The 20,528-nt window shown below is 45.6% G+C and overlaps 1 protein-coding gene across 5 annotated transcripts in view; it reads left to right on the forward strand.

Moving 5' to 3' along the window:
- Positions 1 to 20,528, forward strand: part of KMT2D (lysine methyltransferase 2D) — a 212,813-nt gene that overhangs the window by 134,976 nt on the left and 57,309 nt on the right. For all 5 annotated transcript variants that reach the window (XM_040341168.1, XM_040341169.1, XM_040341170.1 and 2 more), the window contains 4 exons: positions 1,255 to 1,378; positions 9,667 to 9,751; positions 16,752 to 16,818; positions 19,471 to 19,703. In XM_040341168.1, the coding sequence (XP_040197102.1) occupies positions 1,255 to 1,378; positions 9,667 to 9,751; positions 16,752 to 16,818; positions 19,471 to 19,703 (509 nt within the window). The remainder of the gene's footprint in view (positions 1 to 1,254; positions 1,379 to 9,666; positions 9,752 to 16,751; positions 16,819 to 19,470; positions 19,704 to 20,528) is intronic.

Below are 20,528 nucleotides of genomic sequence, written 5' to 3' on the forward strand. Positions count from 1 at the left end.
TAAGTAGTAAATTCTCATTAGACTAACAAAAAAAAGTGCCCCTTGGCAGGTTTAAGTCATAATGTACTTCTATGCACGGCGTACTAGTACTTTATGAAAGACTTGCCTACAGACGGAGCTGCCCAGCGCTGGACTTTCACGGCTCTCTCCCTGGTGCTTCCATGTTAACCTAGTCTTCCAGGTTCCAAATCTGCCATTTAAATGGCCGAGCTAAGGTGATGTCACTTACTTCGCCGTTGCACACAGAGTGACCCGTAAACACAATCTGAGCTGGGCATGCACGCTTCAGATCGCATTACCTGCTGACTGGCAGGGGGGTCATTTATGCCAGAAGAGACCTCAAGGGTCTCTCCTATTATAAAAATCCTGCCTGTCGATGGGTTTTTCCAGAAGACGCTTTACTACTATTTTTAAGTATCTTGCGGTTTATATTGCGACAGTTTAGTCTATCGCCTTGCTATAGACTGCTTGTAACGCACATTGGGGGTTATTTACGAAAGGCAAATCCACTCTGCACTTGGAAGTGCAGTCGCTGTAAATCTGAGGGGTAGATCTGAAATCTGCTGATTTTATCATCCAATCATGTGCAAGCTAAAATGCTGTATTTTTTCCCCCTTGCATGTCCCCATCGGATCTACAGCGACTTTACTTCCACTGGCAGTGCACTTGTAGTGCAAAGTGGATTTGCTTTTAGTAAATAACCCCCATTGTCTATATATCTGATTCCCATACTAAATCCTACCTGTTGTAATTCCTGGTGCTGATGCCACAATCGTTGCCATCCTAAAACACACTAAAATGTGGATGCACAGATTTTGTAAGCTAAAACCGGCAAAAGCATCCTGTGAAGTCCCAAGCACATTTGTTTTAATAAAATGTAGAATGAAGGTACGCATATTCAGCCCTTTTTGTGCTATTTGCTAACCTACTTTAAATAGGAGTGATGAAAGAACTGCTAATTGATCTGGAATATGTGTACTGTGCTTGGTGTGTTTTTTGCCCTGTCAAATTCTAATTTTAGTTTTGCTGGTCTTTGAAAGGTGATTTATAAACGGTCATGTACTCAAGCCCCTGTGATATCAAGATTCTGTTCTGGATTTCCTGTAATGTGAATGGAGTCAACTAGATAAATCTAGCGCCAGCAATTGAGCAGAGCCTGGCATCTAGCTTTAATTGCCAGGTTTGCCCAAAACCGATATTTCAAACAGTTCTCGGGTGACTAAATAGTAATATAGGAATTTCTTTTTATTTCAGATCTTGATAAATTTGCTGCAGATGATATTCTGGATCCTATTGCCAAGGCAAAGATGGTTGCATTGAAAGGAATTAAAAAGGTTATGGCTCAGGGTAGCATCGGTGTCACACCAGGCATTAATAGGTATGAAACAATGTTGTCTTTGCAGTTTACAAATAAAAAAATAAAACTACAGTGTTATGGCTTTCACACCTGCTAGTCTGTTTTCACGGACTCTGCTTACTCAGCGGGGATCGATTCCGGCGGATGACAGGTCTGTCTCTGCTCACTATGCAGGGATGGACCTGTCAGAGCTCTGCTCTCCTCTATGGGGGATCGGATGAAAACGGACCGCTGGTCTGTTTGCATCCGATCCACCAGGCGGATAGAAAATGGGGGTTCCATCCGTCTGAATTTAGCAGAGCGGATGTCAGCAGACATGTCACCGCTGACATCAGTTGCTCCGTAGAGGTACACAGAGCTTCCGTTCAGGTCTGCCTGAAAAAGACAGGTGGACCTGAACGGTCCGTAGGGGCCTTTTATGGTTGTTTTTTTTGTTAAAAAATAACAAACCTTTTATACTTGCCTGCTCTATGCAGTGGTTTTGCACAGATCAGCACAGAGCCTCCCCTCATCAGTGCTCCTGCTTCCTCCTTCCTGCCGAGTACCCACCGAGCAAACAGCTTGATATGAGGGCACTCGAGCCAAGCCACTGCTCTGGGTGTTCATTCAGATATGGAGCCGCGGATCAGCCTGCCCATCTCTCGCCTCACTGGCTTTGATTGACAGCAGCAGGAGAAAATGGCACCTGCTGTGTGTCTCAGCCAGTCAGGAGGGAGAGTCCCAGACAGCCGAGTCTTGTGCAACATCACAGGTTTTTTATTTTAATGCATAGAATGTATTAAGATAAACACCTGCCTTTAACCAACTTTGCCAAATTGTATATAAATTATACCGCGCATCAATACACCTATAGTTTCAACCAAATCAATATATGCAGAACTTCGATTTTAAAAAAAATTGGTTAGATTTCTTTGAGTTGAAGTTCCTACACACATTGTTTGGTTTGAGATTTAGGGGTATTGAAGCACAGTATAAATTTTACAATATTTTGCAGTTTTACTCCTTTTGACAATTTTCCCTAATAGCAGCCTTAAAGAGATTGTGAAGTTCTTAATTTTAAGGGAAAAAAAAAAACATGTTATACTTGCCTGCTCTGTGCAGTGGTTTTGCACAGAGCAGCCCAGATCCTCCTTCGGTGCTCCTGGCCCCTCCCTCCCTGCTGAGTGCACCCACAGCAAACAGCTTGCTATGGGGGCATCCAAACCAAGTCGCAGCTCCCTCTGGCTGTTTGGACACAAAGGCCTGGGCCCACCCCATTGGCTGACTGTGAGCTAGTGGCGCCGCTGTCTCAGACAATGAGGAGTGAAGTCCCGGGCAGCCCAGACGCTCCTGCAACATCACTGGATCTAGATGGGGCTCAGGTAAGTATTAGAGGGGCTGAGGGGGGCTGCTGCATACAGAAGGCTTTTTATCCTAATGCATAGACTGCATTAAGATTAAAAAAATCTTCTGCCTTTACAACCACTTTAAAGGGTTTGTAAACCCTCTTGTTTTTTCTCATTAATGCATCCTATCCCCCCGCTTTACTCCCTGAGCCTGTTCATTCCCTCGGCAGAGATGCACTCTTCCTCTCTGCCTGCCTGTCTCGGCTCTTGATTGGATAGATTGATGGCGCAGCCATTGGCTCCTGCTGCTGTCATTGAAATTCAATGGCGCGGGGGGGGGGGGCCAGATTCGAAGAATACCCTGAACCACCTCTTGCCTCAGGGAAGTTTTTACCGGTAGCATCACAGGGCAGTTTCAGGGGATTTCTCTTCTGTTCACGGATGGACCCAGCAGCAATTGACCTTAGGGTATTCTCCTCACTTTTAGGAGATTGACTAGGCAGAAAAACAGCATGTTAAGTGTTAAAATACTCCACACAGTACAGTACCTCCCAGGGGGTGGATCCCCCGGGTACATCCCCCCATTCTCAGTTCTGCAGCCTCAGTTTTTTTCTGCCTAGCAGGGAGATGACATGGCTCTTCTGGGCCCATGTGCTCTGGAGACTTGTTTTTTGCGATTTTTCTCGCTTTTCTTTTCGTTTTTCATGCATTTTTGGATCCGGAGATCTACAATCAACTGCCGACTGGGTGACAGGCTGGATGCTCGATCCTTGTAGTCCCCCCATTTTCGGCCATCGAGCGTGTGCCGGCCTTTAGCTACGCGCTGGGCCGTCCACGACATGCCCCGTTGATCCAGGGTTGGCCGGTGACCTATATGCTCCAGGGCACACATATGACCAGGCTCTATGTCCGTGTCAGTGTGCCGGGCCGACAGCCATGCCGTAACTGCGCGGACGTTGGTTCTGTCCGGGATGCCTCCAGCCGGTGGTCGCAGGATGGGCAAGTAGCAGCCCCCTTGCTTTGGCATGGTGGTGCGGCTGGTGCATTCCTGGGGAGGTTGATCGGGGGTCCGCCCTGCTTTCCTCTCTCCCTCCTTCCCCGCAATCTAGGTGGTCGACCGTGAGGTGGGGAGTCCGCCTGGGGGGCTCCATCCTGTGGCTGCTGTCAGGGGTGCTGTGTTTTTATTGCTGCCGTGTGTGCGGGGGGGGGGGGGGGGGGACCTGCCTGGGGGCCCCGGGTGTTTTACTGTGTGTTTAACTGTATGTTTTCTGCACTTTCGCGGCCGCCATTTTGCCGGGCGCCTTTATTAATGATCGGCGGCCATTTTCTTGTAGCCCGCATGCTTTTTGCATGTCTGCGGCCATTTTGGATGGGGTTTTTTCCTCTAGTGTCCAGAATAACGGCGCGAACGGCTTCAGCACACTTCCTAAGGCACAGCACAGACAGCACTCTGGGGCAGTCAGCAGCAGTACAGCCTGGTCAGGTGGAGAGTCCTCTGGGGGGTCCCCTGCTGCGTCCAGGAGGGTGGCCTGTGGATCTTGCCCTGCAGTTTAAGGGCAGCTATTGGGTGGGTCAGCATGGCGTCTGGACCAGATGCTTCTCCCCCAGACATGCCGGAGTTAACCCTTAGTGCCCCTGTTCCTGCGGCCTCTGTGGATGCTATGATGACAGTCCTTGAGGCGTTTGTTGCCAGGATTTAAGCGGCGCGTGGCCAGAGGGGGGGTAAAAAGCGCCCCCTCCCCCAGCCTTCTTCTGCTACTGCTTCCGGCCCTGGTTCCGTGGTGTCAGAGGATGCAGGCCTAGTCCACATGGACAGTGAGGATGACTCTGCATCAGGGTCAGCGCATGATAGGGCAGAGATGTCGGTCCCTTGTGGGTTCCACAAGCCGGCCCGCACTGCAAAAGTGTTTCCTTGTGTTCCTTATCTGGAAACATTTTTATACAGGGAATGGGATCGGCCGCAGAAAGTTTTTTCTGTTCCGAAATGCTTTGCGGTCCATTACCCTTTTGAGGAGTAGTTCCTAAAAAGATGGACCTCTCCTCCGTCAGTGGACCCCCCTATGTCCAGACTAAACAAGGCGACAACGTTGCCTGTGGAAGGGGCTCCCGCTTTTAAGGACCCCGCGCATAGTAGAGCTGAGGCTGTGGCCCGATCCATGTTCACAGTGGTGGGGTCGGCGGTGAGACCGGTCTTGGCCGGGGCTCTAGGCCGACCAGTTGGTGCAGGGCCTAAAATGTGTCTGTGAGTCGGCCCTGGATACGCTTCCCTTGCTCTCCAGGGCATTGGCCTACGCGGTAGTGTTGCGCCGCCTTGTCTGGCTGAAGTGTTGGTCTGCGGACCAGTCTTCTAAAAAAGGCCTTGGTGGACTTACCCTTCAAGGGTAAACGGCTTTTTGGGGCATCTCTGGATGACGTCATAAAAGATGCCACGGGAGGTAAGAGCACTCTGCTCCCACAATCTGGTAAGGGGCCTCGCCGTAGGCAGGGGCCCCCCTTTACCTCCCCCAAGCGGTTTTTTCGTCTGCCCGGTGCGGCAGGTAAACGTTCCCAAGGTGCCTTCTGAAGGGCAGAAGCGCCCCTGGTTCCGCAAGCCCAACAAGCCTGAGGAAAAGCCTGCTTCCACATGAAGGTCTGCCGTTGAGGAACTCTGGTTTGCTGTGTTTTCCCTCCCCTCGATTTTTTGACCCTGCTTGGAGACGTCCCTAAGGTCAAATGCTGCTGTGTCCATCCATGAACGGAAGAGAAAATAGGATTTTGTACTCGCCGTAAAATCCATTTCTCTGAGTTCATGGACGGACACAGCACCCACCCCTCATTTGTTTGTACTGCTTGTTTACGAACTGAGGTTGCAGAACTGAGAATGAGGGATGTACCCGGGGGATCCGCCCCCTGGGAGGTACTGTACTGTGTGGAGTATTTTAACACTTAACATGCTGTTTTTCTGCCTAGTCAATCTCCTAAAAGGGAGAATAATACCCTAAGGTCAATTGCTGCTGTGTCCGTCCATGAACTCAGAGAAATGGATTTTACGGTGAATACAAAAATCCTATTTTTTACTAAAATATGTTAAAGCACATACCCTTATACAAAGATACCTATGTACACAGAGGCTGTCCGAAAAAATATGACAGAGTCTGGTCTAAATGGTTGGCAGAACCCTCCACCGCGGCTGCGGATTAGGAGGCTTCTTTGATTTCTGATAGCGTTGCTTGAAGTCTTACTGAACCGTCCCCTGTTGGCACAACTACTTAGGTGAACATGTTTCACTATCATCCTACCTCTGGAGCTTGAGCCACACAACCTCATTGATGATGGTTTATTATGGTAGTCGCTAATTTCTATCGTCTGTTGGTTCTGTACTGCTACCTTGCGACCCCTGCGCGGGTCCTGACCGTGTTGTGAGCCAGATGTTGGCTGTGCTATTGTACGTTGTATTGTCTATGTGTTTTTACAAATAAAATAAAAGATTTAAAAAAAAAAAAAATGTTAAAGCACAACGAGGGATATTGGTTCTATCCAACAAATTCCTTAAAATTCCCAAATTTTGTATGGCACACGCAAGGTAAAAAATTGCCTCTCTGAGATGAGGAAAAACACATCCGTGGACATTGAAGATTCCCATCTGTGTTATGATTTTGACACCATCAATTATTTGTACGCTTTACAGTGGCACCCGCCATTTTCAGTTTATCACACAGCCCTTTAGCCTATCTGCTCCTAGAGTGTTCACAAACCTTTTGGTGCCCTTGCTTGTTCTCCTTCGCTTGTCACCCAAATTCCCTGAGTTCTATCCAAAAAACTTCTCCTGAATGTTTTAGCTCTCTTAAAACTTCAGCAAATGTCCAAAGGAAAATGTGTCTGTTCCAGGCTTTTGACTGGGTGATCAGTTTAAAAAGATCTGTTCTCTAGCCTTCTCTGTGCCTAGTATACATGGGTCTGATCCTGGATATATCCCGAACTAAAGTCTTTCTTCCAAAAAATGTTCTTTCTAGGAGCTCATACTTGAGCTCTAAGACAAATTCCACAGTGAAATTTGCCATGAGCGTTCTGGGTCTAATGGTTTCCTTTTTCAAGGCAGTACCTTTCTTTTGCCCATTTCCACTCAATAACTCTCCAACTGAACGAACTGCCGGCATTGAAAAAACGGGCCCTTTGCGTTTCTTACCCATGCTTCTAGCCAGCCTTGTAAGAACTTCCTCTTTCTAGTGGATCACCACTTTAGCTCTAACAGCAGGAATATCTTTCCTTTCCTACAGTTGGCAATATCTTACAAAAGATGCAAGTCTGTAAAGCTGGGAGTTTGGTCTTCCAATCCTTGACCATTCAGGAAACACGGTCAAAAGAGGAAACAAAACTCCCCATGGACATCTTATGAATTCTGAGCTCTCAGTTCTTTAAAGCGGATGTCCGCTGAAAAAAAAAATATTAAAAGCCAGCAGCTACAAATACTGCAGTTGCTGACTCTTAATATCGGCACACTTACCTGTCCTGGAGTCCAGCGCCATCCGCAGCAGAGGACGAGCGATCGCCCGTCACTCTGCTGCCCCCCCCGCCATCCTCTGTGAGGGAACCAGGAAGTAAAGCGCTCCGGCTTCTCTGCCCGGTTCCCTACGGCGCAGTCGCGCTAAGCCTGCTTATTGGCTCCCGCTGTGTTCTGGGAGCCGAGTGTTCCCAGAACACAACGGGGGGACGGGAGGTGACGTCATGCCCGCAGTTTATCCGAGACTGTGTGCCCGGAAGTGGTTGCAAATACCTGTCTTTAGACAGGTATCTGCACCCCCCCCCCCCTGCCCCATCAATGCAGCCTCACCAGTGCCGGATTACACAGCGCCGGGATCTCCTGTGTATCCGGCGATTAGTCACACAGTACTGCCTCTTGTAATGTGTGGTTCAATGCTGGGTACACAGCGCGGTTGTGTACAATCCAGTGGCGCTCAGAACTCCACTTCCCCCAGACAGCAGGAATTGGCATATAACACGCACGCACGATTTCCTCATGATTTTCTGGGGGGAAAGTGCATGTTATAAGCTGATAAATACAGTAATTACAATTCACCTGATCACGCCTTATAACCTTTTTGTAAATTGCCATCATAAAAACTGAGGCAGCAGACTTTGTAGAAATTTTAATTTTGTGTTTCATTTGCAAAACTTTTGGCCACGACTACTCTGAGCAGGTCTGTCTCCTGGTGCAGGCATCCACTGGCAGTAGCAGGGAAGACTTTAATTGCTCTGTGGGAGATATATATTTGGGAGAATATCTTTCTTCTCCTTTTGCTACATGGGAAAGGGCTTCCTGGCAATGTTCTATGCTCTGGATTGTAGCAAGCCAGTGTTCCTTGCTGTCCTGATAGTCTCTGCATGTTGCCAGATCTGGGGAGTCATGAGCAACTTCAAACTTGTTTGTCTCATGGAGCAATGCTCTACTTTTCCTGTGAGGTAATTTCTCACTTTTCATTTTGAGTACTTTTTACTATCCTTGGTCAGACTTTGTTCACGCTCATGTAACCAGATCTGCATTGGGTGTGTAATCCTTCAGGTAGCTGTTGAGCCGCAGGCAGTTCCCAGTATTCATGATTCTTGTTGGACGTTTTAACATTTTGTTTTAGCTGTCCACCCCTCAGTTGGACTGCTGTTGAATGTCCTAAAGGTAAATACTTGTCTTTTTAATAGATGAATAGAATACCGGATTTTTGTACTTTATTTTTGTTACAGTAAAAATTATTTTCTTGGGAGTTCACTAAACCTTTTGCTGCTGCCAACTTAATCCTTGCATCAATAGTAGCTGGGATTTGTATGCACCCTCCTGGCTACTACAGCAGCTAGAAATGCTCTCAAGTCTGACCAGCCCACTTGTCAGCCTTAAATGGAAGTGATTTAGGAACTGTACAGCTACTAGTTGGCTTCCATAGATACCAGAAGTGCCACCCCCTTCATGTATCCCAGGTCCCACTTTCCCACCTGCAGGGTACAGGACCTGGATAGCATGTGTCCTCGGTTAGAGGGGGCAGAGACCAGCAACTATTTTTTTTTTTCTGAGCTTCCCTAATTGGAAGGAAACTAGAATCGACACACAACCATAAAATTGGTTTGTATATGCAGTAAAGCATGCTTGTTATACTTGCTGTGGAACCTAAGACAGTCAATCATCCGCATTGTGTTAAAAGGGTGTTTGAGCCTGACCCCCCCCCCCCCCAGTCTTCCTGTTCCACTGTCCCTAATCCATCTCCTGATAAGACAGCCATTGAAGTCATACCAATACTCAGTTTGGTGTGTATTGCTAAAGAGGTTTTATTTTTCTTGGGAGGGTGCATGTGATCATCACAGGGCCAATCGGCACTGTCCAGACAGAGGATCAGGGGTCCTGCAGCCTTAAAGGACAGTCAGGAGAGAATGAAAACTCCTAGCTCTTACCAGACACTGATAGAAGTCACAAAATTGCTATATACTGCCGATGAGAAAATTTAGTAAGACTATTGCATTTCCATGTTCTGTGATAAAGTGAGTGCAGGGTCTTGGGTTTAGTAACACTTTAAGTCACATCCTGTTTGAGAAGTTTCTTTCCACGGCTGATGTGTCTAGGAAAGTAGCTAATGAAGCACTGTCTGTGTTCCATAATCTTCAGTGAAGGGCAGGGAAGAACCTGTCCGGTGTGCTAGCGATGGTGTTAAAAAAAAAAAAAAAAAAAAAAAAAATGCACAAAAATGTGTTGCACTCAAGTGCAAAGGGAAAGCATTTTTACAATATGCCCGCTCATAAGCGGTTTAATTTTGACTGTAGTTCTTCTTTAAGCAAAGAAAGCTTGGTGTCCTTGGAGGTATAATTTTTTTTTGTTTTGTCTTTATATTTTCATTGTAACAGGTTTACTTTAAACTGATTAGAGTGATGGGGTTGCTGTAGGTTTATGGTGCACTCTTATTTTTTGATACTGTTGAGTTTATGTTCATACTTAACTTATTTTTATTTTCTTCTATCTTTCCATAGACAACAAGTTTCTCTCCTTGCTCAAAGATTAGGAGTCCCTGCACCTACAGAGTCTACCACCCAGGGGCTGCCAGGTGCTTCACAAGTAAGTGGACACTGAAAAGTTTGCATAATGCACTGTTTATTTGAAGTGTAGATGGAATCCTGAGCAGCCACGTGAGTCTTGGTGCTTGATAAATTCCTTTTTATAGCCGTAATAAATTCTTTAAAGCAGGGGGTCTCCTTAGTACAGCCCATGGGCCACATCCGGCCTGCTAAAAAGTTTTTACCAGCCTACAGCTAGAGTCATCGGACTCACCGCAAGGACCGTCTCTCTGCCAAAGCTTTGTCGGGTTTTGAAACTTGTTATTGTCATACACCCCTGGCAGTATGCAGCACAGGTCCCACATCTACTCCTGGTGCCCGGCCTCAACCAATAAAGTATTTCAGTTCAGACCGGCTGCACCTCCCAGCTCCTGCCCCACTGTTTCCTTAAGTGCACTTTAGCGCTGTAATTTTGCATACAGCATTCCTGTATGCAAAATTGTTGGTAGGGTTTGATGGCTGTGATAAGGACAAAGTTGTGAAGGGGATGCGATATCTCTGATGGGTCCGCAAATGTGCAGGCAGACGCTGAAGGGCCCACAAATGTGCAGGCAGACGCTGTATATGTATGTTGACAAAAACAAACTTTACACAAAATTAAAAATACTGATTGTGCTACATAAAATTAAAAATATCTATTGAAACACCCGCTAATGGGAGTGTTGTACTTTTTAAATAACACGAATGATAAACTTCCCTCTAGAATCAATAACCAAAAATTACAATTGGACAGAACCTCTATAGGTCACGATTTCAACTGTTACTAAACTGCAGGTAAGTGATTAATAACGTGAAATAAAAGTTGACATTTGCTATGCCAATAGAATGGGAACTATAAAAATTATAATGAAAAATCTTTAAGCGCATGACGATATACGTTGGCAGAATGACACGGCTGCGCAAATGGGCGTACCCATACATCCCTTTTAATTCGCAGGCTAGCGTAGAGGCTGTAGGAGTGTGCCCGTGGGTCCCGCGGACTCTATATCTACCGGTGGCCTGCAATCATGACACCGAGAGGAAGAACGGGGAAATGCCTATGTAAACAAGGCATTTCCCTGTTCTGCCTAGCAACATGACAGGAATCTACTGCTTCCAGAGATTTGTTATGTTTAGAGACGGTTCACACTGGGGCGACTCGTCAGGCGACTCAGCCGCCTGACAAGTCGCGTCCCATTCTATTCAATAGAACCGTTCTAATAGGAGCGACGCAAGTCGCTCCGACTTAGAAAAAGGTTCTTTTACGACTTTGGGGTGGCCCGGGGCGACTTGCATTGACTTCTATACAGAAGTCATTTTGCAAGTCGCCTCTGGAGTCGTGTTCAGGACGCCTTGCCGAGTTGCCCCCGAAGTCGTGCCGCTCGAGTGTGAACCGGCTCTTAGGATTTTAACCATTTAAGGACGAGCCTCTTTCTGAGATTTATTTACAAGTAAAAAAAACGTTTTTTGCTAGAAAATTACTTGAAACCCACGAACATTATACACCCCCCCCCCCCCCCCAACACCTTAGCGAATAAAATGGCGGCCGTTGTATTACTTTGTCACACCGTATTTGTTGGTTTCTGGAGCCCATGTGCTCTGGAGTTTTTTTGGGATTTTGTTTTTCGTTTTTATTTGGATTTTTCCTGCATTTTTGGATCCTGGGATCTACAAGCAACTGCCGACTGGGTGACAGGCTGGATCTTGATCCTTGTAGTCCCCCCATGTTCGGCCATCGAGCGTGTGCCGTGCTTTAGCAAGGCGTTCACGACATCCCCCGTTGCTCCAGGGGTGGCCGGTGAGCTATATGCTACAGGGCACACATATGACGGGTCTCTATGGCTTTGTCACAGTGTGCCGGGCCGACAGCCATGCCGTATCTACCTGTGGACGTTAGGTCTGTCTGGAATGCCTCCAGCTGGTGGTCGCAGGACAGGTAAGTAGTATCCCCTTGCCTTGGCAGGGTGATTGGGCTGGTGCATTCCTGGGGAGGTCGATTTGAGGGTTCGCCCTGCTTTCCTCTCTCCCTTCCTCTCCCTCTTTCCCCGTTCTGGGTGGCGGCTGTGAGGTGGGGGCTCCGTTACTGCCGGGGCGCTGTGCTGCTGTGAGGTGCTATTTTTTTTATTACGTTTTTGGTGCTGGTGGGTGCTGGACTGTGTTCTGCTGTGTGTTACTGGGGCTTTAAGACACGTGTATGGCCGCCATTTTACCGGGGTCGCAGTTCTATGTATCGGCGGCCATTTTCTTGTAGCCCACATGCTGTTTTCCTGCATGTCGGCGGCTATCTTGGAAAAGTTTTTGGCCTCTAGTGCCTGAAACGGCACGGACAGCGCTCTCGGCTCTTCAGCAGCGCTGCACTCTGGTCGGGGTGATGAGTCTCCTGGGGGGTCCCCTGCTCTCTGTTGCGGCCGGGAGGGTGCCTGTGGGTCCTGCCTTGCAGTACTAGGGTGGCATATATAGGTGGGTCAGCATGGAGTCTGAACCGGAGGCTTCTACCCCAACCATGCCAGAGTTAACCCATAGGGCCTGATTCCGTGTTCGGCTTTTCACATTGAGGACATTGTCTTGCCATCCCTATGTCCTCGGCCTGAAAAACCCGAAGGAGGCCACTTTACATTCCTTGGACGTGGTTTGGGCCCTACGTGTGTACTTGTCTGCTACGGCTCCGCTTCGGAAGTCGGACTCATGAGTCATAAGGAGGACAATTGGAACTACAGAGCTGGAGGTGTGTGCGTGAATACAGGAAGTAAACAGGCAGCAGCTTCAGCTGCCCACAATTAAAATGGATGCAGCCAGACTCGGGGAGATTTCGGCAGCATATTTGGCAAGTACAGAATATATTGAATAATATGCGGTGGTTGGAGGGAAGCTTCAGGATGGTAAATATGTTTTTATTACAAATTTATGTGAGCAGACTGCAGTTCCTCTTTAACCGGTTCCTGACTGGCTCGTGCAGATATACTGCGGCAGAATGGCTCCCCTGGGCAATACCCTGTACGGGTACGTCCTTATCTTTTTAGGCCACCAGAAGGCGCGCACAGGGATTTATGCTGTCAGGGAAGAGGAAAACATATTGATTGATCCTACCAAGTAGGAAAAACGATGTCTCCTCTCCTAGTCACTCCTATCCCCACACAGTTATAACACACTGAGGGAACACACAGTTAACTCCTTGATCGCCCCCTAGTTTTAACCCCTTCCTTGCCAGTGACATTTACACAGTAATCTGTGCATTTTTATAGCACTGATTGCTGTATAATTGTCAATGGTCCCAAAAAGTGTATCCACTCTGTAGGTCACAATGTCGCAGTACCGCTAAAAATCGCTGCCATTACTAGGACAAAAAAAATCATAATGCCATAAATCCTTTCCCATAGTTTGGTTTGCGCAAAAGTTATAGCATCTACAAACTATATATGCTTGAGTCGTCATTTAAAGTCGCCCACTGAAGCCAAGTACACCCTAATCGTACAAGACCAAGGCTAGGCTATTCATAGTTCATGTTATCGCCCTTGTTGATGGCTGGAACCTTTAGGTGATTGAACACTGGCTAAACTTTTCTTGACATGCCTGTCTGGGCATGCCCCTAAAACGTTGCCCTTGGAGAGCTCTTACAGATAAATAATTTGCTTCACTTATTATTTTACTTCAGATTCTTCTGTTGACTCTTCATACAACTCCTCACGGTCTTCTAATTTAAAGCAGAACTTCACTGTATCTGAGCACCAAAAACATGATTTAATTCATTTTTAGTATTCAAAGGAAACTCCCCCGTCCATGCATGTTTCCATGCTTTATTTGGATGAGAAATCACTTCGAAACACAGCTCCCCTAGCATTTCTGGCCATGGTTATCTTAAGGGAAAATGATTCCTGTAGCTTTTACATCCTGGAATCCATCTGCCCCTAGCTCAAGCATGCATGCAGGAGAGTGTGCTTAGCTGAGAAAACCAGTCTTCACCTCCTCCCATAGGCACGTGCATGGGGTGTGCCTGGCACACCCTAATGTCCAGGCACACCCCAGGGCTTTTTTGCTGGCAGAATGTGCAGGATCTCAATTCCGTCACCTTTGCTAATGGACAATGGCAGCGCTGCGAGCGGGACAATTTTTTTTGGTTGGCTATGCAACTCCTGTGAGCGCAAGCCACTGGCCGCGGAGTAAGCAGGCAGGCGGCCCCATTTTCTGATGCTACCTCTATAGTTCTGACTACAGCATCCCTGACAGCTGAATATCACTCCGCTACCTGCTGTCAGGGAATGCTGTAGTCAGAACTATAGAGGCAGCATGGGAGCTGGATTAACCCAAAAGTCCTGCCACCGTGGGGTGCTGCAGCCTACCGCTGCCCTGTGTCCACCACTGAGAGAATTATTGGTTGCCAGGATCACCTGCAGAGGAAGAGGATGTAACTTTATCCTAGCTTCACCTCCGAGTGCCCCGTCTTCCGCCATGCTGACGATGGAAACAGCTGAGGTGAGGGAGACCTGCTGGGACTCGGGACGTGAGTCGCTGGTAAGGGGTAGTGGGGGGTACAGACTCTTGCAGTGTTTGTGCAGCAGGGAGTGAGTTTTCAGTGCAGTCATTCTCAGTCCTATTGTGTGGGGCACTAGGGAACAGCTGAGAAATAGGAACTCAGCCTGCTATGCTGGGATTTTTGGTTCCGCGGAGAGGATGACAATGCTCACACATTATATTAATGCTAGCAGCATGGGGATTAAAAATAATCAATGTTGATTAGAAGACTGAGGTTCCATTTTTTTTTTTTTTTTTTTTTTACAAGAAAAGCCGTGCATTTGGAACAGTGCAGCCTTAGTATAACCTTTAGGGAGCCATACCTTGACCCCACACTGTGGTACTGACCTATAATGTTGCTTCAAGTATGAGACCCTCTTTCAGTGTTTGTGTAGTTGGCTACTGGGTGCTATACAGGTCCAGGGCCATGGTCCATCCATATGGGGAACCTAAATATTTAAAACCATGGGTATGCTTACCATGACTGACAAAGCCTGGACAGTTGCATGGACAGGCAAGACCGATTTACCTTGTATAGACCAATACTGTAGTGTCACTATTTACAGGTTTCCAAAATAAGTATTTGTTTATTAAAAGAAGGAAAACCGGTCATTCTCTTTGATATTTAGCTGTTAAACTTTTCAAAGTTTGTAGTAAAATTTGACCATTCATTGTGCAGTCTAGGGTGGATGACTAAAGTGTTACACCACAGGTCGTGCTATTATGACCATGTGTGGTCTAGAGACTTTTTTTTTTTTTTAAAAGGTAATCATGTATTACCTGCCCTTTTGCTATGAGGACTTCACGAAAGGAAAGTCTGCACCCAGGTTGCTGTGTACAGACTTGCTTGACCTGTTTCTGCACCCTACTTTGTGAGTACCCCATGGCAGAAACTAGGTGCAAGAGAGCCCCGAAAAAAGTTGAGGCAAACATTCCCTCTGCCGAAAGCCTGCAAGACACCTCATACTCCTCAATGTTTCTCTGCGTCCCTGCAGGGCCCTATTTTAACACTGGTCTCTGCATCTGATTCTAGCTCTCATTTCAGACATGTAACATGCAAACCTTCCTGACTAAGGTAGATTTTCTTCAACAGTCAGTCTTTTTTCAGACAACTGCTGTCACTATATTTTTGTTTCTGGTGTGAGACAAAAAGTTCTTGTCTCGTACCCAGAACATAGTGCTGTATACAGTATGTAGCCCGTTGTGTTCACAAACCTTTGCAAGTGTGCATGGTGACCCAAACTAAATTTAAAGGGTTTCACTGGGTACTCCTATGTGGCAATCGTTTTGACGTGCAAACAAGGATAGAGCTTGTCCCAGCTCTTTTGTCCAGTCACTTGAAGAAACCAGCCTATAATTCAGGATCCATGAATATAAAGTCTTTTTTCTGTACTGTACTCCAATTGAAAAAAGGATGAACGTTCCCTGTATAATAAAATTGCATTGTGTACAAAATGTGTTGCTCCACCTGCAAAATAATCCCACAAGGATGACGTTCCCTCAGCCTAGCTGTACCACCCTATTGCCCCTTTAAACACCCCAGGAGGCTTAGAACCATGCTCCCTGTGCTGTCAAGCTTGTCCATCCACAGTGGGGAGCTGGCTGTGAGTTGTTAGGAAGTGGCAGTTGCTTCCCTCATCCAGTATGGCAGCGCTGGAAACAGAGGGCTAAATTGGACTCCTTGAGATAATACAGGAAATGTACAAAACTGAATTTTAGACCTGATCAAAGGGCATTATTTTGTACTACTTAAACAGATGAAATGAAATGCTTTCAATGGTTTATTGGACACGCCAAATGGGAGCAAATAAGCAAAGTACATTATTGGGGTACACATTCGGTTTAACAGTTTGCTTTGTAGGGAGCTTCTGTGTAGGGGTTCTTATAAATATAGACTAGACTGCTTCAGCTGGGCCTTGGGCCCTGTTCACACTTTGCCTTTTACACGCATGGCAAATGAACCTGAACAAATGTTGACATGGATTTCCAGCCAAAAATGTTTTCCTTGTTTTTGATAGAGTGCAGTGGCTGATAGACGACAATCTGATGGTCATTTTTGCTTTCTTCTACTGTATTAATAAAAGATTATTTCTTGCGTCCTGTGTGGTGAACCTTTCACCTGAACATGAAATTAGGGGGAAATGTTCTAACCAAGCCCTGAAAGCAGTAAACACCCAACAGAGGTTATGCTTTTTCCCTCCTTTGTTTCAAACTTGCAATTAAAAAGGTTTGGCTGGACATACTCTTTAAGTAGACAAGTGTTTTTTAATTACACATCTGAAATTAAAAAACACTTGTCTACTTAAACATCAGTGTGTTTTCCTTGTGTGTGAAGTGTCTGACAAAAAGTCTTTACTTCCTGCATGGCAACCAGTCAGCGTCTTTCTTTTATGATTCTGCTTTGTTTCATTTCCTTCCGTCTTTTGGGTGAGAAGCCTACAGTAATGCACTTTCTGGGCGATTGCTTTATAGCTGTATAAATGTGTTAATGTTACTATTTATTTGCCTTCTAGGAAAGAAGCAACATAGATCCAACTCAGCCACGTCCCAACCCACCTACGTTTGTGCAAGGAATGATCAGTGAGTACTCGACTCATTTATTTCATTTTTTTATCATGTTAAATGTCAGTGTTGAAGTTCTACTTAGACATTGCTTTTATGTAGTTTAGTAAATTTGTAAAAAAAAAAAAAAATCTACAGGACACATGGCTGTAGTCCTAGGCCATGGGTTATAACCAGGCTGCTTTCAGGTGATTAGACACAGGTAAACATTGCTAGGGCCACCCCTAGCGCACGCTTATATAACCCATCCACTTTGTGGGGCTCAAATTTTAGACCAGTGTCCTTCGGTGATGGACAATTTCCTACTTTTTTAGAGTGTTTGTTTCTTTTTAAACCATTCATATTTTTTTGTTGAGAATCTATTAAGATTTGACTGCTTATTTCCTTGGAGCATCCAGCATTTTTTAGATCTGTCCAGTTAGTGTTTACCTTGGGGGACCAATCCTGGTCCTATTGTAGTAGGGCAGGCTTGTAATGTTTGCTTTGGGCAGGGGTTCCTGCATTAGGCCCTTTGCACATTGCTGCAATGAGTGTAATTAGCTTCAGGATAATGTACATCTCCAGGGCTGTGGTCCATATCTATGGTTCCCAGACCCTGTATACACCAGTCACCCAACTGAAATTCAGATGCTTACATTTACACTCTGAATGCACTTAATTTGGAAATCCATCGATTTTAATGGTTTCCCAAAACCGTTACATTTAACCACTTCCATACTGGGCACATATACCCCCCTCCTGACCAGGTGAAATTTCAGCTTCCGGCACTGCGTCGCTTTAACTGACAATTGCGCGGTCGTGCGACGTGGCTCCCAAACAAAATTGGCGTCCTTTTTTCCCCACAAATAGAGCTTTCTTTTGGTGGTATTTGATCACCTCTGCGTTTTTGTTTTTTTGCGCTATAAAACAAAAAAAGCAACAATTTTGAAAAAAAATTCAATATTTTTTACTTGTTGCTATAATAAATAGCCAAAAAATTTTTTTCCAACAAATTTTTTCTCCGTTTAGGTCGATACGTATTCTTCTACATATTTTTGGTAAAAAAAATCGCGATAAGCGTTTATTGATTGGTTTGCGCAAATGTTATAGCGTTTACAAAATAGGGGGTATTTTTATGGCATTTTTATTTTTTTTTTTTTTTTTACTAGGAATGGCGGCGATCAGCGTTTTTTTTTTTTTTCGGTACTGCGACATTATGGCGGACACTTCGGACACTTTTGACACATTTTTGGGACCATTGGCATTTTTATAGCGATCAGTGTTATAAAAATGCATTGATTACTATAAAAATGCCACTGGCAGTGAAGGGGTTAACACTAGGGGGGCGAGGAAGGGGTTAAGTATGTTCCCTGGGTGTGTTCTAACTGTAGGGGGGGTGGCCTCACTAGGGGAAATGACTGATCTTCTGTTCATACATTGTATGAACAGACGGTCAGGCATTTCTCCCCTGACAGGACTGGGAGCTGTGTGTTTACACACACAGCTCCCGGTCCCCGCTCTGTACAGAGCGATCGCGTGTGCCAGGCGGCGATTGCGCCCGCCGGGCACGGGAGTTGGGGGCGAGCTACAGTCGGGGCCTGCGCGAGAGCCGGCGTAGAGAAAAAATAATAAAAAAAAAAAAATCGCAATAAGCGCTTACAAAATATGGGACAGAATTATTATTATTATTATTATTATTTTTTTTTTTATTTTTATTTTTTTTACTAGTAATGGCGGCGATCTGCGATTTTTTTTTTTTTATTGGGACTGCGACGTTATGGCGGACACATTGGACACTTGACACATTTTTGGCGCCATTCACATTTATACTGCGATCAGTGCTATAAATATGCACTAATTACTGTATAAATGTGACTGGCATTGAAGGGGTTAACACTAGGGGGTGAGGAAGGGGTTAAATGTGTAGCCTAGGTGTGTTTTAACTGTGGGGGAAGCGGGGTGACTGGGGGAGGTGACCGATCTGTGTCCCTATGTACAAGAGACACAGATCGGTCTCCTCTGTCCCCTGACAGGACGTGGAGCTCTGTGTTTACACACAGAGCTCCACGTCCCTGCTCTGTCACTGCTGATCGTGGGTGCCTGGTGGACATCGCGACCGCCAGGCACGCGCATCGGCATCTCGGGGACGCGCTGGGCGCGCGCTCGCGCGCCCCCCAGTGGCCGGAGGAATCCAGGACATCAATTGACGTCCTGTTGAGTTTCCAGAGCCACTGTGAAGCCGTCATTTTACATGCGGCTGGTATTCAAGTGGTTAAGACATACCATAAATGACTAGTGTGTGTGTGTGTGTACAACTAAAGGCCAAGCCATCAAGTGGTTGGCATCTTAACTGATCACACATCCACTACCATGGTAACTGCAGGTCAGTCGGAGAAGATGGAAGCGTCTTTGGCTGTAATGAATAAGAGGGTTTAGTTCCACTTTAATTATTTTTTAAATTAACACTGGCTGGCCAAATTGGTGAATTTTTATGATCTACCCCGGGTTCAGCTATAAGTATGTTGAAGTCCAAATCCAAATGAATTCCAGTTAAAAAATATTTTTTGCCTCAATTTGCAGTTGTGTACAAACTAAAAATAGCAGTGTGCATGTTTTGTCACATTTAATGAAAATGTGTGTACGGAGTTGCAAAGGACAATTTGGACCTAATAATTCTTCTGTGTATTACAGATGAAGCAGACCAGCGCCAATATGAAGAGTGGCTCTTACACACGCAGCAGCTCTTGCAGATGCAGTTGAAAGTCTTGGAGGAACAAATTGGGGTTCATCGCAAGTCCCGAAAAGCTCTGTGTGCTAAACAAAGGACTGCAAAAAAAGCAGGCCGTGAGTTTCCAGAGGCAGATGCAGAGAAGCTGAAATTGGTTACTGAGCAGCAAAGCAAGATTCAGAAGCAACTGGACCAGGTGAAGTCTTTCATTCCGAATTGTAGCTTTGACTATACACGGAAAGGAAACATTTTTGCAAACAAGATTAATTTAATAACCTTCAAATCTGAGCTTAGCTGAAGTCTTTGCAGTCATCATAAAACTCTTGATTTGTATTTAACCACTTAAGCCCCGGACCATTTTGCAGCTGAAGGACCAGGCCCCTTTTTTGCAATTCGGCACTGCTTCGCTTTAACTGACAATTGCGCGGTCGTGTGACGTGGCTCGCAAACAAAATTGACATCCTTTTCCCCCCCCCCACAAATAGAGCTTTCTTTTGGTGGTAGTTGATCACCTCTGCGGTTTTTTTATTTTTTGCGCTATAAACAAAAATAGAGCGACAATTTTGAAAAAAAAAAAAATAATGTAATATTTTTTACTTTTTGCTATAGTAAATATCCCCATAAAATATATATATATATATATATATATATATATATATATATATATATATATATATATATATATATATATATATTCCCCTCAGTTTAGGCCGATTTAAGTATTCTACATATTTTTGGTAAAAAAAATCGCAATAAGCGTTTGGTTTGCGCAAAAGTTATAGCGTCGACAAAATAGGGCAGGGATCTCCAAACTACGGCCCTCCAGCTGCTGCGGAGCTACACTTCCCATGAGGCATTGTAAAACTGACATTCACAGTCGTGACTAGGCATGGGAATTGTAGTTCCTGAACACCTGGAGGGCTGTAGTTTGGAGACGCTTGAAATAGGGGATAGTTTTATGACATTTTTATTATTTTTTTTTTTTTACTAGTAATGGTGGCAATCAGCGATTTTTCTATCG

This window comes from Rana temporaria, chromosome 2 (genome assembly GCF_905171775.1).
Source record: "Rana temporaria chromosome 2, aRanTem1.1, whole genome shotgun sequence".
NCBI lineage: Eukaryota > Metazoa > Chordata > Amphibia > Anura > Ranidae > Rana > Rana temporaria.